This window comes from Eucalyptus grandis, chromosome 7 (assembly GCF_016545825.1).
Source record: "Eucalyptus grandis isolate ANBG69807.140 chromosome 7, ASM1654582v1, whole genome shotgun sequence".
Classification (NCBI taxonomy): Eukaryota; Viridiplantae; Streptophyta; class Magnoliopsida; order Myrtales; family Myrtaceae; genus Eucalyptus; species Eucalyptus grandis.
The window spans coordinates 32,317,811-32,336,793 of record NC_052618.1 but is presented as its reverse complement, the minus strand read 5'-3'; the positions used below and the strand labels follow the sequence as shown (position 1 = coordinate 32,336,793).

Here is an 18,983-nt window from a genome sequence, read left to right as displayed (position 1 = left end):
CTGATTTTGCAATTGATGAGAAAGCATAAGAAGTAAAGCTAGAAATAACAGACATCAAGAAGTAGCCGAGAGATTTCATGAAGGATGCTGTAGAACTGGAAAAGCAAGCCAATATGTGCTTCAGGGGATTATGAAGCCCCCCACCAATTGAAACGGTGCCCCTATAGTGCCATACAGAACTGTTGTTAAGTGTTTGTTTCATTGTGAAGGATTTAATGTGAACCTCCATGTGCATTGCCTTCTTAGTTCAACAAAGCAGAAGACATCTACATTTGGCATTTGATTTGTTAGGATTATAAAAAATAGGTAGCTTTTTGACAAAAAGGCCTTTATCATCTTCCTACCTTAAAAAGTAATTCTTCGATCCTAAGTTCCACATAAAATGAGGCTGGCTTGTGTGTCAATATATAGTTGATATATATTATGGGGTCTTTGTGTGGTTATTGTGTTTTTATTTGTTCCTTGACTAGAATTAATCACTATTATATAATCCTATGAAACACATATTGGCTAGCTTTTCCAATTATTTGACATCTTTCAAGAAATCTCTCAGCTTCTTCTTGATGTCTGCCATTCCAAGCTTCTCTGCTTCTGCTCCCTCCTCAATCACAAAATCAGTCGTTAGCAAGAGGCTCTTATTATGTACCTCCAGACAGTCAATAAGAATTCTAGTTGTTTCCATGTCCATGAAAGAAACAAAGGTATTGGCCTGTCGAGCTTTTAGTTGTACGAATTTACTAATGTAAATCATGGCAACTTCTCTTGCAGAGTTTCTTGCATTTCAGACTCCTAGACGTTTCCCCATCATTATAGTTACTTAAAAATCAAGGCAGACTCACAATGCTCATTATGTTAGACGTGAGGACTTCAAGGGGACACTATTGTTTTGAACTTGACAAGGATGTTAACTTGGTTTGTGGAAGTGTGGGGATGGTTACTGTAATAAGGGAGAAAAAGGTTTGTAGTACTTACATGCAATAAGGTGAACACCCTTCCATGTTCCATAAGCGTATTTTCATAATTCTTCCAAAGGGAGTCAATCCACTAGCCCACCAAAACCATGGGAAGGCAACTGCAGCAACTAGAGCCGTGGTGACTGGCGGAACAAACACCATAGCAGTCATTACTAGATAGAGCAGTATGGCTTCAAAAGTTGTAACTAGGATAGTGCTTGAGACCTTTGCACAAGTGTGGATGCTCTTGAGCTTTGTGTCAATCTCCTTCTTGATCTGCAACTTCTCAGACATTAACTTTGTTGATCTCAAAGGGTCTGCAGTCTTCCTGAAATTCCTCAATTTCGCCCAGGTGTTTGGGTACCTAAATTAGTTTTTATCGAAACTGAACAAGTATATGTATTCCTCACCACCTTGGCCATGTAATGTTAGTATATCAAACTCTAGAAATCAACTCAACCTTGTTGGCAAAGGATATGACGTCGAATGCTATTGCATAGAGAAGACGGGAGAGAATGAAAACGTTAGCAATAGTAGCTCAAGAACCAAATGTACTTAGATACATGTGCTATCAATGAAGTTCCTTGAGAATTAAGATTCACATACCTGTGACCTTCTTTCCTGTCTTCTTCTTCGAAGTAATGAAGCACGTCAAAAATCAGCTATTGGGTATCGCATGCATACTTCAAGCAATTCTCAAGGGTGGCACAGAAATCTAGGATGTGCAAGCCATTCATGAAGTCATCCCTGACAAACTCGAACAGCTTTGGGAGGTTTCTCCTGGTGTTGGAATCTCCCATTGACCATCAAGTGAGATCATCAGGTTAACAAAAGAGAGGGAAAGTACACTAAAAGGAAAAATAATGAAGCAGTCACAAAAGTTCACGTCCCGTAGAGAATTTTAGAGCACGTTAAATTGAAATTTGAAGGAAGAGCATGGGAAGGAACTTTGAGTTAAGTTAGAAGATCATTGTGGCATGTCCCAAAAATATAAACTATTAATAGAGCAATGATTCGAGACCATGCTGACTAGATTTGGAATGAAATAACTAGTACAGACTAAACCTAGAACATGAAACTCCAACTGGAGAAGTGAGTCCAAGGAGTTTGATGAACAAAGCCAATTACAATTCATATTCTATGTCTTATGGAGGTTAGGACAAATATTAGATAATATTTACGATTTTTACACCATTCTCACATGGATGAGAGTCACATTGATGCAAGAAAATATGCATTATAGTACGAGGATGATAAATGACTCGAGTAGTTACCGATGTCCATGCCCTATATTTTAAGCACCTAATATAAATTATTTCTAGTTTTATTCTGTGAGTCATCCTATCAAGTGGGCAAGTACATTCATTTTCAACCTCAACAAGATACTTCTATGAGTTGGGGTATATCTCATAATCAAGCGGGGTCATGATTTTTTCAAATTCATGAGGGCCTTCTCATTTGACTAGCTTGCCTGGTAATCAGCAAGAGTTCAGATTCCACAATATGCAAAAGATCTAAAACCATAACAGGAGCACAATCTAACAAGCAAGATAGCTAACTCTTCTTGCACAGTGGAATATAAATTGGATTTTTCTTTACCTAAATGAGCTGCTTCTTGCAATTGACTGCTCTGAGGGACGGAAGCTAGAAAAGAGAGAAAGAGCAAGATGGCTTGTTGAAAGAAGAGCCCTCTCATATGGATTTCTAACTTTTCAATTGAAGGATAAACTTTGTCAGGATTACATAGAAAGTATCCAGAGAAAACTTTTTGATATTTTGGGCATTGTTGTTGAGAATGCTCATACCATGTTAGTGTTTCTCATTCTTGAGATGATTCCGAGAAACTACATTTAGAGGCGATATGTTGACACCTGACTTGTTTCTTATGAATAATTTTGAGTCACATTCATATAGATTTCTGGAATATAGATTATTAAGTGAAATGGACATTATGTTACTGCCATATTAACTAGATGACAAGAACTTAGATATTGTGTGGAATACCTGTTTAGTTATTGGACGTTTGCCAATATAAAACCTTGACAACCAATCTTTCTTTCTATTGAAATGTGTTAAGATAGAAAATGTCAACTTGTAATATACCTCTTGTTATTTTTCCTTGGAGAGATTACTTTTAACATCTTCTAAATAGTTATGCTTTGCATCTTGTATCATCTCAAATTAGAATTTGGCATCTTATATTGGAATATTGCGTTGCAAGACAAATGGCTATCAGTTATAAGCGTTCTAGGTAATCCTTATGTGCCCTTAACGATGATCTATGGGACGCCAAATAATATGTTAGCACACAAATTGGAACACACATGCAATTTCTTGTTGTCCGGATTAAATCCTAGTTGTAGTTTTTTCTTGGTTTGAGGACCTGAAGTAGGTTTATTGGATGATGAAGAAAGATGGGCTTCTCCCGAATGAAGTGTTGTTGGACTAGTTGAGGAAGGCTGTTAGCATTTTGGCTCAATGACAGAGTCGTACGGAATCCAGCCTGACCTGGAGCATTATGGCTGCATGGTTAATTTGTATGGCCAAGCTGGCCCTTTAAATGAAGCCCTAAATTTCATCAATGACATGCCACTGAAGCCTCATGCCAGCGCTTGCGGACCTTCACTAAATGCATGTGAAATTCACAAGAATATGGAAATAGGCGAGCTTGCCTCAAGAAAGATGCTGGAGCTTGAAGCAAAGAGTCGAGTTGCTTTTGTGCTTTCGTCCAATATCTACGCTGAAGACAAAAGCTGGGAAGGTGTGAGCCATGTGCGGCAGGTAATGAAGTCCAGAGGCGTGAAGAAGCTTCCCGGTTGCAGTGTTGTAGAACTTGATGGTGAAGTTCATGAGTTCCTCGTTGGAGATAACTCCCACCAAATGCATAGTGGATTTTAAGGGATGCTTGGCGAGATCTTCAGGAGGTTGAGATTATCAGGGCACATGGCTAACACGAACCCAGTTTCGTTTGATATAGAAGAAGAAGAGAAAGAGAATGCTATGACTCTATGGGTTCGAATCTCAATGGTTATTGACTTTTTCCATTTAGATGTTTTGTTACTATTAGGACTAGATGAACCATCTAGAGGGGGGTGAATAGGTGATTTTGCAGAATAAACAAAATTTAAAATAATTTGTAACAGAACAACTTTTGATCAGAACTCAAATAATTGTCAGATCTTACCAGTGTGCAAATAACCCTTAAGACAGATAAAATAAAGAGAGTAAGGAATAGAGAGTTACACACAAACGATAATAGTAGTTTGGCTTTAGTAGGCCTACGTACAATCTCCCACACCAACAATTGATTGGCTAGATTTCACTAGATCAATCTATCAAAGGCTACTAGATTTGAGTAATGAATACTCAAATTCATGAGACAAATTCTTCACATACACTCTCAACCTCTAAAAGATTACATAGTATAGCTTTCAAAGATGAACCTTTAAGATTGAAGATTATTCAAAACTTAGGAATTATAAACTTAAGAACTTCATCTCTATATATCCTTTTTTACCAACTTGATCTTTTTATATAATCCTTTGTATCAAAGATAACCGTTGGATATTTCCTTAGAGAATCGCTCAACCAATCTTCTTGTTGGATTTGAATGTTACTAGAAAATCTAATAACTTCAAGTGTATTGATTGGTTCAAAGACTGCGATTAGTTAGACCGGGTATGTGATTTCGATTTAAACTTAGAACTTTATATTTTATATAATGATTATAGACCATTGATTACAATATGCTCTCTAAGGCTGTCGCAGAAGGATTTTTTCAATCAAATCGAAGCTCCTTTTGTTGGAGGCTACCTTCTCACGATTCATTTCTTGCGTCCAACCTGGTACACCTACTCCGCCGCCTCTCTCGTCGACTCACCGTCTGAACATAGAGTTCTAACTCAACCTCCCTCCTCCACCACCACGTCTCTCCTCCAACCTCTGCAGACAACCGACGACGATGCCGGCCACTAGAGTCAACAAGCGCTCCAAGTGTGCTCGCTTTTGCTATGGTCAATGCCAAATGCGATGATGGCATCGGCGACCAATGCCAGCCACAACACCTTCCCCTTCAATGCTCTTTTTATTCCTTTTATTCGTGAACAAAAGATATTTTATTTTGAATTTAGAACCCTTGATGATAATTTTTGAAATTCACTAATACAAAATGCCATGTCAGCATAAGCACTGTTTGCCATGTCGGCTATCACATAGGATAAGAAAAAATTGACGGTGGCCATTTTAGTCCGTCGAGTAAGAGTATCTCTATTATTCAAGAAAAGTACTAAAAAAGTCATAAACCTATTATATTAATATCAATTCAATCTTAAACCTTTTTACGTTGTTACAAATTCACTTCGTCTAATCGGCCGGAGTTGCCGTGTTTTTTTTTTTTGAATTTTTTTTCTTTATCTTTTCTTTTCCTTTTCTTTTTTCTCTTTTTCCCCTATGGACTTTCCTTGCATTGGCCAATGAGGCTTCATCAGGCTCGTCGCCACTAGGCAAGGCCAGGGTGAGGTTGGCCTCACCCAAATCTGGGTGAAGCCACCTCGCCCACGGCCCTAGGCGAGGGCCGCAACCCTCACTGGCCACTAGTAAAGGCTTCACAGCCCTCGCCAGAGCCTTGCCGACCACTATGGGCAAATTCCATGGAGGAAGAAAGAACAAAAAGAAAGAAACAAGAAAAAGAAAAAGAAAAAGAAAAAGAAATTAATAACAAAATTTTAAAAAAAAATATTCAAAAATTGTCACGTTAGCATTGGGCAAACAACCGGTGTCCACGTCAATATCGATCGACCAAAATTGGTCGGATCGACTGAATTAGTACCAATGTGAAAATATTTAGGATTGAATTGGTCCAATTCAAAGATTTACGATTGAATTAATACCATTGTAATAGGTTTAGAACTTTTTTGGTACTTTTCCCCAATTGATAATGGGCTCATTTTTGTTCATTAGTATAATTACTTGATCTTTTTTCTTTAGATTAGACCAGTATGTACATTATATTAAAGCCAACTTTCAAATCAAATTTTCACATGACCAAAATTTCATTTCATTACAGAATAAGTAAAATGTTATACAAAATTAATGACTAAATTTCAAAATCTTCGCACGGTTACCTCACAAATCTTCTATATTTATGAGCACATATCCTCTTCTTTGAAATTCATACCCATATTCTCTATTAAAAAAACTCCAAATCTATGTCTCGATTTGGGAAGGCGCAGCACGTGCGCACCCTTAAGGGTGCAACTTACGGTATTCAAAAAGTTAGACAAACACTACATTGGACTTATCCCCTGAAATTTCTTTAGTTGGGGATAGAATTCAAAAAGTTCCCACGGAAGAAAACAATTGTACTTGTAACAAATAAAAAGTTGCTTTGGAGAAATTGGATGAATTTCTGGAAATAGAAGAGCCACTTATGGTGTAAGTATCTCTAGGCAGATTAGAGACAGGTGAAGTGACTTTCTTCTTCATGCATCTCCAAAAGTGGGAAGGCACGTTAATGGTTTGACATGCGTAGGTATACCCCTCTCCGAGATCGTTTCCTGAACCTTTACTGTGCCAAGGAACAAGGAGGCCCTTGTGTTGGAATGGTACCGGTCCACTGATGGGAGAATCACTTGGGAAGTTGATTTTTCGGGACAAATCCACAACCTGGAACTTGAAACTTTTGCTAATGTTTTCTGATTTGCTGTATAATTCAAAAGAATTCTCTCAATTCTGCTGATTCTTCGTGTTTGAATAGTTGTAAACGTGGAAATTTTTCCGTGAAATTTCATTGCAGTTTGTTAGTATAGAAAGTTCATGAAGCCAGAGACGTGTTTCCGAGGAGAGTTTGAATGTGAAAACAACGACTACTTATGTGTTTATTTTTGTTGCTTGGAAAAGCAACTTGGAACATATTCCCTCCTTAATAAATTTGCATTAGAGGCAAAGTGTGGGCCGATAGGCACTTCCTTCTGAGTCCGGAGGCAGAGATGGCGAATCATATTCTCCTTCGTTGTTCCTGGACTGACTGTTTTGGGTGGCCTCTTATGCTTTCATCAGGCTAACTTGGGATACATGATCGGAGGATCCAATGAGCATGAACTATCGAATTGCAGGGCCCCCCTGGTTCTTGGTTGATTTGGAAAGAACCTAAGAAGAGAGCACAAGGAATGAAGATGCCTGTTCTGGTGATTATTGAGGATTGCTGAAAGATGTCACATTTTTTTGGTATAGTGGAAACTTGTGCAAGCAAATGCTTGGATTGACGTCGTTGATGGTTTAACCTGTAAGCAAGCTCTTTTTTGGTTATATGAGTTTACGTTTAATATAGGTTTGCAGCCCCCTTGGTGCCCCCATAGTAGTGTATCTTTTATCCAGCAAAAGAAGAGTAACTTCGAGATGTTTTCTGAATTCTGGTCCATGTATGAAGGAGGTCCCAACTCTCCTGGTTTTGTATGTTATCACCCAAATGATTGTGCTCAAAACAACTTGATAGGCTATGAGACAATTAGATTGGCCGCCAAATCAGTCCATAATTTCCTCTGTTACCAATACTCTCCGCATTATTCCACCGAGCCTGGTAAGTGAGCTGATCAATATACCCCTTAACAGTATAACCTTTTAGTTGAGTCATGTAAACAACATATTCATGTATTCATGAATTATTTTGATTGTACTTGAAGAGATAATTAAAGGATTTGTTCCCTTTTCTGGCCTGTGATAAAGATCTCGTATCTGAGAAGATTAAAAATGAGGTGACATTAAAAATCCCAATAATTCTGTTCCAAATTCAGTACTCCTAAAACGTTACTTGTTATCAGGCACTCCTGAAATGAAATGATATAGCTCATTAGGACCATATGTGCATTGTGAGTACCTCACAACAAATATTGACAAGATGCCTTGTTATTCATCTGGTTAATGGATCTTACATTCTACCTTCTGATATATGATCATTCTGTTTTTCTCTATCCCTATATGCCTGGTAGATTGAGCTTAAAATGTGAACTGCAGTGAGTAGAAGTGTCTTTGAAGTAAAAAAATATGCTCCTGAAAATGGCCTACCAACCCTAAAAGATGTTCCGCTTCCAAAGACAAAGGGGTTTTATAGATGCTTGGAGAGTCACGGGCGTCCCTAGGTTCGGGTTGTCTTAATTTTGCATCTGTTTTGACTGAGGGAGTGGGCGGTTTATAAATCTAATGGAGGTATCCAATATGGACCTCGAAGGTTCCACATAAATTGATCCCATAGTACAATTTTGGTCGGTATCATTTGTTACCAGGATTCCTCCGAATCAAACTTTCTAATGCTGAAGAAAATTCATTCCATATGGAACTTGAGAAGCTATATCTGAATAGGCAGTGGTTCAAGATTTGACATGATAAATGAGGCGGTAAGTCCTGCTATTTCTCAAAATATGAATTGTCCTATGGAATATACGGAAAATGAAATTACAGTTTTCTCCTTTAGGGAATATGTTGGGATTGACTGATCCCCGAAAACCGGATTCGACACTAAATCGAACCCCTAAATCAATGCAGAAGACGAAGCCGGGAAAACACGTATCACCGATCGTAAAGCACACCACGGAGTCGAGCGTACCTTGTTAGCCACAGATTAGACACCAACGCTGAAGATCGAGGAAGAAAAACTGGCCCTGGTTCGATTCGATGACGCCTTGAAGGGAATACAGTGTCCGTTTGCTTATTGTTATATCTTAAGGGGGGAGAGAGCATTGGAGAGAAGAAGACGTACGTTCATCCAAAACTACGTTGTCTTCTCTCTCTCTCTCCTCCCTTTTATACCTTCCCCCTCCACGGGCCCTATTCCCGTGGGCCAGGCCTTTTGGGCCCAGCATGGGCAGATGGGCCTTAAGCCCATCTCATAAATCCATCATCTCCCACTCGCACATGGTGGGCCGAACAGAATTCTCTTTACCTCTCTTCAACATTCATACCGGTGAATAATCCGTGCGACCAGCATACTTTGAGAGCTCATTGCCATACATCTGTTAGGAATATATAGCAGCTCATAATGGGCATCACACTCTGAGTAGATTTAGTATGCAGTACCCTAGATCGATCGATCACATTTATATCTCTCTTGATCTCTTTCAAACAATGATATATATATTGTATTCACAATTATGATGATCACAAAGACAGTCATAATTGGTTAACCGGTGAATACAAAACTACAATGTGATTCTCCAAAATCGGTCTTCCTCTTTCCTTCAAACTCTCAATTTCAGTTCAGCTTGCTTTTCTAGAAATGACCCATTAGATCGAATCAAACTCATGACCATTGGCAACATCCTAAGATAGCAAACACTAAATAGAAATCTTGAGAATAAGTAAGAGTCATGAGGGGACTAAAATTGAGGAACTCTTTTCCTCAAGAGTCTCACGACATAAAAAGTTGAGATCAAACTTTTGCCACTCTTATTGGTCGTCTCATGCATACATAGTATGAAATACGTATTATGGTATTGACTCCTTTCCCATGGAACGTATGTCTACACTTTCAATACCGTACAGATGATAGTTCAAACATACCCAATGTCTAACTTGAGTTCACGCATCTACTCAATCACAAAATTCATCAGAACTCACATCTGGCATCATAGACAGATAAAGTAAAATATGTGGGGTATTTTACTTTCGAACATAGTAAGTATAATGTCCTCATCTTAACACTTAGTTAAGGCGACATACGTGTTTTAAGCTTAAGCTGTCGATTATCACCTAGATAATAAGTTTAAAAACAGTCTCATCTCTATTTATCACACAGTAAATAGAGGCGATTACCCGCGTAAGTGGGCCAATCTTATATCTGTCCAACATACTTTCTCAACTAAATGTAATGCACTAAGCATTAAGATGCATAAAGATCAAACAAAGATTCATAGGCATTAATGATGAAAACACAAATTCATCAAATGTGAACCCTTAGGGAAATTACAATATTCAGTACATCATCCTCTACGCAATCCTAGAGATTTCACATGGCCACAAAACACATCTCTAGGTATTGGCTTTGTTATAGGATCTGCTACCATTCTTTGCGTAGTATGTACTCTAAGTTCACATTCTTTCGTGCAACCATATCCTTGACAAAGTTATACTTGGTATCTATATGTTTGGTTTTGCCATGATATTTTGGATTATTGGTGTACACTTTTGCTGCTTGATTATCATAGTTAACTAATAACAAATCTGCAGCACTTTCAATAACACCTAAATGATCCAATAATCTCTTAAGCCAAACATCTTCTTATACTGCTGCTGATAATGCCACGAACTCAGTTTCCATCGTGGACAAGGTTATACACTTTTGTTTCTTACTGCTCCAACATATGGTGCCATTATTCGGCAAGAAAATAAGCCTAGAGATAGATTTTCTTTCATCTAAATCTCCTTCTCAATCAGCATCATAATAGCTTTAGAGTCGCAGATCCTTTCCTCAATGACTCAGCATATAATCAACAGTTCCCTTTAGATACCTCAGTATTCTCTTAACGGCTTATCAATGTGCTTGACCTGGATTGGATTGGTAACTACTCACCATTCCAACTACAAAACATATGTCAGGTCTTGTACACATCATAGCATACATAAAGCTTCCAACAGCACTAGCATAAGGAACATGTTTAATTTGTTCATTCTCTTGTGGAGTCCTTGGACACAGTTTATGGCTCAATCCTTCACCTTTTGCAATAGGAGTGTCTATAGGTTTACAGTCTTGCATACGAAATCGTTCAAGAACCTTATTTATATAGGTTTCTTGCAAAATAGACAACGATCTCTTCGAACGATCTCTTGAAATCTTAACTCCAAGAATGTATGCAGCCTCACCCATATCCTTCATCTCAAAGTTGGAAGACAACCAACTCTTGACAGTCTTAACAAACTCCATATTACTTCCAGCAATTAGTATATCATCAACATATAATGATATGATCACAAATTGATCCTTGGATCTTTTGATATATACACAATGATCCTCATCAATCATTATAAAATCATATGCCATTATGGCATTATGAAAACGTATATACCATTGTCTTGATGATTGCTTAAGACCATATATCGACCTCAAAAGTCGATATACTTTTTCTTCTTGGCCTTTTACTATGAAACCAGCAGGCTGTTCCATATATATTTCTTCCTCTAATTCTCCATTGAGGAAAGCAGTCTTTACATTCATTTGATGTAATTCAAGATCCAGACTATCCATTATTGCCAGAATAATGCGAATCGAGGTAAATCTCACTACAGGAGAAAACGTATCTTCATAATCAATTCCTTCCTGTTGATTGTACCCCTTCACCACAAGGCAAGCCTTATGCCTTTCAATCGAGCCATCAGCCTTTCGCTTTATTTTGAGAACCCACTTGTTCCCAATAGCTCTGTGTTCTTTTGGAAGATCAATCAATTCCCAGACTTGGTTTAACTTCATTGACTCCATCTCCTCTTTCATTGCATAAATCCATTTTTCCTTACTAGGACAGTTAAGAGCCTCATTAATATTTCTCGACTCATCCTCATCTTGCGGAGCAATCATAAAAGTTTCCCCTTCAACGTCAAAACGTCAATGGGGAATACTTTGGCGACTTGTTCGCTATATGGGAGATTGTACACTTAGCACATCATTCCCCATTATGCTCCCACTCGGATTAGATAATGACGATATCATCTCATCATGTGATTGTAATTGAGAATGAGTTGAATTCAATTCATCACTTCTCATATTACTCCCACTTGGATGAACTCCATTAATATCATTATCTTGATCCAAGGTTTCAAATAGGAAGTAATCTTCCCCTATTTCGCCCTTCTTAGGAAATTCATCCACTAAGAATGTGACATCCCGTGATTCAAAATTCAGTTATTCTCCCACTTTCCTGCTCACCTATGAACACATACCCTTTCGAGTGTTCGGAGTATCTCATTAAAATACTCTACTTTTATCTGGGACTCAATTTCCCAAACTAGTGAGAGGACATATGAGTATAGGCAGCATAACCCCATGGCTTAAGTAAGCTTAAGTCCGGTTTCTACCTATCCATAACTCATATGGAGTGGAACTAACTGATTTGAAGGCATCCGGTTAAGTATTTAGGTAGCGAGTTAACAACGCATCACTCAAGAAGTGATATGTAAGTTAGCATACACCATCATGGACCTAACCATTTCCGGTAGGGTTGTTTCTTCTCTCCGCAATACCATTTTGTTGAGGAGTATATGGAATAGACAACTATATTTCTATTCCTTTTCATCACATTATTTTCTGAACTTATCAGATAAATATTCTCAACATCGATCGGATCTAAATACCTTTATTTTCTTGTCTAATTGATTTTCTGTTAGGTTCATAAACCTTCGAAACAACTTATGCTTGATTCATGAGAAATCAAATAGACACATCCGAATCGAGTATAATCATCTATTAAAAGTGATGAAGTAAACAGTCCCATGCCTTCCTCTCACATTCATTGAACCACAAACGTCATAATGGATTAAATGCAAAGGAACGTTAGCTCTTTTACCTTTTCCAAATGGTTTCCTTGTCGTTTTCCCTTCTAGGCAATGTTTACATATGGACAAATCGACTTATTCAATATTGCCCAACAAGCCCTCTTTGGCTAGTCTATTCATATGTTGTTGGCCAATATGACCAAGTCTAGCATGCCACACATTCACATCATTATCATATGAAGTAGGAGACGTGAAACAAGGGAATAACTTATATTGACATCACACAGTCAACATTTAGTACAATAAAACCATCTAGAAAGTGACCACAACCATAGTAGTTTGTATCCAAATACAAATCTACACTGTTATTACGGAAGTTCACACTAAAACCAAGCTTAACCAACATCAAAACAGACAATTAGATTTCGACGAATCTCCAGAGCAATTAGAACATCATGTAGGAACAAGTTGCGTCCACCACACATGTTCAGTTGGCAGGTGCCAATCCTTTTAACTTCAGCTCTAGAGTTGTTTTCCAATACAGATCCACTTAGTTCCAATTGGTATCGTCGGAATTCCACGAAGGATCCTTTATCCTTCGCTACATCGTATGTTGCTCCTGAATCTACAGTCCACAAAGGATTGGATTCAGCCAATAATTTAGAACTTGACACATAATCAAAGTTCTCAAATGTACAAGAGGTGTTTACATTCTTTGGCTCACGACAGTCGCGAGCATAGTGACCCTTCTTGTCACAGTTGTAACATTTCACCCTTGACATTTTCTTCACTTGAGGACGTTTTCCTCTCTTGTGTTGGTTAATTCTTGATCTCTTGCAATAAGGACTTGATCCTTTGCATTCCCACATATTGAACGAATCAATACGCTTGCGCTTAGAGCTCAAAACTCTTTATGAGCTAGAACCAGCATTCAAATATCTATTCTCAGCTCACATGCCGTTAAGCGGTCCTCTACCAGCTCAAGGTGGCGTACAGCATTCTCAAGATCTTCCATAAAATGGTCAAGAGCTTCTAATGCTTCTTGCTTTTGCATCACATATTGAATCTTCATATTCAATATTTCACAATTGTAGCCGTTCATATCAGCAATTACATTCTTAGTTGCTGAAACTATCGATCTGAACACATCAGACATACTTGCATGAATAATCAATGCCTATCATTTATGCATCCCTATTTGCATAGACCCATCATATTAATGAATAATTTCGAGTAAGGCTTCGTAATCAAAAGGTCACTATGTTTCCAATCATCCTCCAAAATCCTAACTCAAAATTATTATTAATATAATTGTCTTATGCAAATAAATTCTATGAAGTTACAAAAACTTCTATTACTACCTGACTAATTACCCACAGCAATCAGCAATAACAGAAAGCAGCAGATAATTGACATACAATTAAAAAAACAGTAATGCTTTCAATTAACACAATTAGGTAGTAATCATTACATAATATATCCACAAATAATACTTAACATATATCAGTCAATACAACTAACACAAAGTCAGCACACGAACTGGGAAAGATCCTCTTTTGTTCAATTTCTTGATCTTTTCCCTAGAAACAATACAGTAATATTCATTTACAAAATCCATCACAATTTTCTTATAGGAAGCAGCCTCCGTTGACATCCCATATGCGATTCAACACATCTTGCCATTCAGGTGGAAGAGTGTTTATGAAAAATCGCACCATCTCTGGCTTGTGACATAGGACGACCATTCCATACGACTGTTGAATTTTCCCGTTGACTTCAAGGACATGATCAATTAAGTCACCTCTCTCCCATCGATGATCGATCACTCGGCTATCAACTTAGAAAGCCTATCCTTTTGTTCATCCAGTAGCGCGAATAGGTGTGCGCAACCTCAAGGGGCATTGTTCCTGCAACAAATGCAGAACAAATAAGGGATCACATTATAATCCACATAGACTTAATTGAAAAAGAAACACATTCTTTTCCTTATTTTTTTTTCAGGTCAACGGTCAACGGTCAAAGTCAACGGTCAAAGGTCAACGTGGTCAACGGTCAACGGTCAGAGGGTCAACGGTCGTCGGACCGGTCGGACCGCTCGCGCGGACCGACGCATGTGCCGCGCGCGTGCAGGGGATGACGTCACGCAAACGTCATCCGCACATGCTTGCCACGTGCCTTGGTCCCGGTGGGTCGGGTCGCCGGCCGGTGACCGTAAAACGGCGTCGGTGATGATGTCATCGGTGACGTCATCCGGGCGGTACCGGCCGTTGGATGACGTCACGGTGGCGTCATCACGTGGCGTCGGCATGCGTCGGTCCGGACCGGCGCGTGCCCGATTCGCCCGCCCGGCGCGTGCATGCGCTTGTTCGCCGACCGGCGCGTGCACCGCACGCGCTAGCCAATGCCAGCGCTTCAGGCGCGTCATGCCCACGCGCAGCGCCTTCCGGCCGCGCATGTGGGCGCGTGCGGTGGCGCCCGGCGGCGTTCGACACATCGCCGGACTCGTCTCGACGTCGCGCTTCTTCCTATGCAATCAAAATTTTATTTTGACTTACGAAAACTCGGAAAAATGGCCGAAAAGCGCTCGGGTGTCGGGATTTTTGTCCCGATCCGTACGGCCGAAAGTTTCTTTGCGAAAACTCAATCAAAGAACATCAAATTGATCGGAAAACGTGAACTAGGGCTCGATACCAATGTTGGGATTGACCGATCCCGAAAACCGGATTCGACACTAAATCGAACCCTAAATCAATGCGGAAGACGAAGCCCGGGAAAACACGTATCACCGATCGTAAAGCACACCACGGAGTCGAGCGTACCTTGTTAGCCACAGATTAGACACCAACGCTGAAGATCGAGGAAGAAAAACTGGCCCTGGTTCGATTCGATGACGCCTTGAAGGGAATACGGGTCCGTTTGTTTTCTTGTTATATCTTAAGGGGGAGAGAGCGTTGGAGAGAAGAAGACGTACGTTCATCCAAAACTACGTTGTCTTCTCTCTCTCTCTCCTCCCTTTTATACCTTCCCCCTCCACGGGCCCTATTCCTGTGGGCCAGGCCTTTTGGGCCCAGCATGGGCGAACGGGCCTTAAGCCCATCTCATAAATCCATCAGAATAATATAGGGGATAAAATCGTCTTGAATTCTTCTGATACTGAAGAGAGCATCCATAAATTGTAGTCCTATATATTGGGCTGAATTGAAACAAAAACAGTGGCAAATCTCGTTTGAGGGAAAGAAAGACAAAAAAGTACTACTAGGTATTTACAATATCAATGACTAGTGGAAGTCCTGTCTGTTGTCCCTTCCAGCTTGAGTGAGCTTCTTCCTATATTGCAGTTTATAATGTGACCATTGGCTACAACTAGCATTGTCCATCTTTCATGGACAAAGCGTTTGGCGTGGACCCCGCAGAAGTTCATGTGCAAGTGGGACATGTCTGCCTCGATGACATCCCCACATCCGAAAATGAAGTCACCTCTTTGCTGATGGACACCTTCTGCTTCAAGAATCAGTTGCTCTCCAACTTCCATTCTAAGGGCCATTTTCCTAATCCAGGAGCAGAAAAGGAGCTCTCTTGATGGTGAATTGCCTTTTGCTTGCTCTTGGAGTTATCTTCTTGACTGGCATATGTACATATCTCATTTTTTTCTTCCATTTGTGATACCTGGCATCTGCTACCTATTTTAATATCCACCCAAGGCCAATTGCTGGCTCTGGGAAAGCTGTCATTACTTGCAATTTTGCCAAGTATTTATTAGGAAAAATCAACATCTGCAATTTCTTCCTCCATTAATTATTGTCAACATTAAATTTGTCTCTAGATGACTGGATTTACTGATTAGTTTTATTCAGGAGTACTCTTTTACTAATGAGGCACATTGACAGGGTATGTTTTCTTCATATAGATGATTCGTTTTTCTGAGTTACTGCTGTCTGGTCTTCCATTTGGCTTATGCAGCTTTCATCTTTTCTCATAGTCAGACATTTCTCATGAACATAATGAGCTCTAAACACAATTCAATGAAAATTTAACGATTCTTTCCTAGCTACTAACTTCTGCTTTTCGGAAGAACCTGAACCATACCGTTTCCATATAACAGGTCAGTTTTATGTCAGTGATCTGAACTTGTTTAATCAGCATATGGAACTATACACGAGCAACCAAAACAAGGGATTATTAATTAATCTTTGAATATTGAGGACTTTCCATCCTATCCTGTACTTTCAATTGTCCATCAAACCTGCAAAGATCTATCTATTTAGCAGTGCAACAAGAGAGAGTTTCATCATAGGTTTTGACGTGCCACATGGTTGCAGTTGTTAATGCAACTTAGTTAGGCTCATGGATTTATAATCTTAGCTCCGAGTTTAAGATCGACAAGGAAAGTATCTTTGGCAACATATAATCCCTGGAAGGTTGTTATTAGAAGGGACACGTCAATGATTGTAAGAGTGACCGCCTTCAACTATCATATGTCAGCCAATCCAGCTTGGATGGATAGTTTTTCAGCATTTCGTAGGAAAGTAAAATGTGAAAAGGTTGTACTTTCGTCCTTAACATCAATTAGGGATTGAAAAAATTCCTGTCCAAAGCTGATAAAGGCCTTTATATTTGAAAGCTGCCTTTAATAATGATTATTCAACAAATTGAATGCCAAATGTTGATGTCTTCCGCTTTATTGAAGAGAGAAAGCAAGGCAAATGGAGGTCCACCACACATCCCTCGCAGGAAGAAAAGACATAGCAACAATTCTCTATAGCTACATTGGGGCACCATTGCAATTGGTAGGAGGCTTTATAATCCTCTGAAGCACCACTAGCCTTGATCTCTGGATATTGCAGCTGCACATATTGACATCTTTTCCCAGTCCTTTGGCGTCCTTCATGAAGTCTCTCAGCTTCTTCTTAATGTCCGCTATTCCGAGCTTTACTGCCTCTGCTCCCGCCTCAATTGGAAAATCAGCTTTCTGCAAGAGGCTCTTAATCTGTACCTCCAAAGGGTCAATCGTAATTCTCATTTTATCCAGGTCCTTGAGAGCAACAAAGATGCCGGCCTGTAGAGATTTTAGTTGTGAGAAATTATTCATGTAATCATGGTGACTTCTCCTTCAGACTTTCTTGCATTTTGGACTCCTAGACATTTTTCGCATCATTGTAGCTACTTAAAAATCAAGCCAGCCTCGCGATGTTCATTATGTTAGATGCAAAGACCTCAATGGAAAAGCTTTGTAGCACTCACTTGCATCAAGGTGATCACCTCCTCCCGTCTCTTCAGTGCTTCTTCACAATTCCTCCAAAGGGAGTCAATCCACTTGCCAATCACATCCATGGCGGTTGCAGCTGCTAGGGCAGCAACAACTGGCGGAGAAGCCACCGTAGCAGTTGTGACAGAATAGATTAGAATGGCTGCGAAAGTTGCAACCGGTATCATGCTTGAGATTTTCCTCCACATCTGTATGCTCTTAAGCTTCTTCTCAATCTTCTTCTTCTTGATCCACAACTTCTTGAGCATGGACTTCTGTAGCTTGTAAATTGTCTGAAAGAGCTCAAAGAACTCCCTGGTGAAAGGGTCTCCGGTCTCCTTGAATTTTGTCAGTTCCTCCAAGATTTTTGAGTAACTAAATTTATCCGAGGTCTTTGCATCAGTTTCTCGCGAAACAGAAAAAGCATGCATAGTTCACACCAACTTAACCTTGTAATGTTAGGATATCAAACTCTAGGTATCAACTCAATCTCATTGGCATGTTAGGATATGAAGTTGAATGCAAATGCACGGAGAAAATAGGGAGACTGAATGAGTTAGCCAATAAATGAAAACAGTGAGCAAGAATCAATATACTAAGATACATGTGCTCGAAATGAAGTTGAGAACTGAGATACATGTACCTGCAACAGCCCTCCCCATGTTCTTCTTCAAAGCAATGAAGGGCGGTGAAAATCTGCAAATGGGCATCACGCACATGCTTCAAGCAATTCTCGAGGGAAGCACAGAAATCAAGGGTGGGCAAGCTGTCATTGAAGTAATCTTGTACAAGCTTGAGCAGCTCTTCATTTCTCCAGATATCTTTCTTGCTATCCAAGATGACTTTGACCACTTCCTGGTTCATCTCCAATAGGCACTCGCTTATCTCTTTCAGAGAATCCAGTGAAAGAGTTTGGACATCAACCCCGGAAGCAAGAGTTCTGAGGACTTGGTTTGTCCTCGCTTGGAGGTTTGCGTTGAAGGTTCGCGGATCAGGGTCGGACTCACACGCTGCTCCATCCATGGGAGGGTTTCTTCTGGTGTTGGAGTTTGCCATTGACCTTAAGGAGAGATCATGCAAAAAGAGAGGGTGAGTACGCTCAAAGGAAAAGAAATGAAGCTGTTGCAGAAGTTTATCTCCCTTATAGAATTTCAGAGCATGCAAAAAGGAAAGTGAAAGGAAGAGAATGGGAAGGAATTCGAATTATGTCAGAAGATAGAAAAGCAATGATACGAGACCAATGTTAAATACGATAGGAAAGGAAATAACCAGTGCTGGCCCAAAACAAGCAATTATATCAAAACTCAGAG

At 39.6% G+C, this 18,983-nt stretch overlaps 2 protein-coding genes across 2 annotated transcripts; both read right to left on the bottom strand.

The window, feature by feature from the left end:
* Positions 1-523: 523 nt before the first annotated feature.
* Positions 524-1,753, bottom strand: LOC120296085 (UPF0496 protein At4g34320-like). The gene is made up of 3 exons (XM_039317739.1): positions 1,638-1,753; positions 973-1,317; positions 524-668 (listed from the first exon to the last, which is right to left on the bottom strand). Exons 1-3 carry the CDS (start codon positions 1,751-1,753, stop codon positions 524-526), a joined length of 606 nt encoding a protein of 201 aa, XP_039173673.1.
* Positions 1,754-17,188: 15,435 nt separating this feature from the next.
* Positions 17,189-18,729, bottom strand: LOC104454938 (UPF0496 protein At4g34320-like). Its single transcript, XM_039317738.1, has 3 exons — positions 18,317-18,729; positions 17,670-18,048; positions 17,189-17,484 (listed from the first exon to the last, which is right to left on the bottom strand). Exons 1-3 carry the CDS (start codon positions 18,727-18,729, stop codon positions 17,191-17,193), a joined length of 1,086 nt encoding a protein of 361 aa, XP_039173672.1. The 3' UTR covers positions 17,189-17,190.
* Between the last annotated feature and the right edge of the window lie 254 nt (positions 18,730-18,983).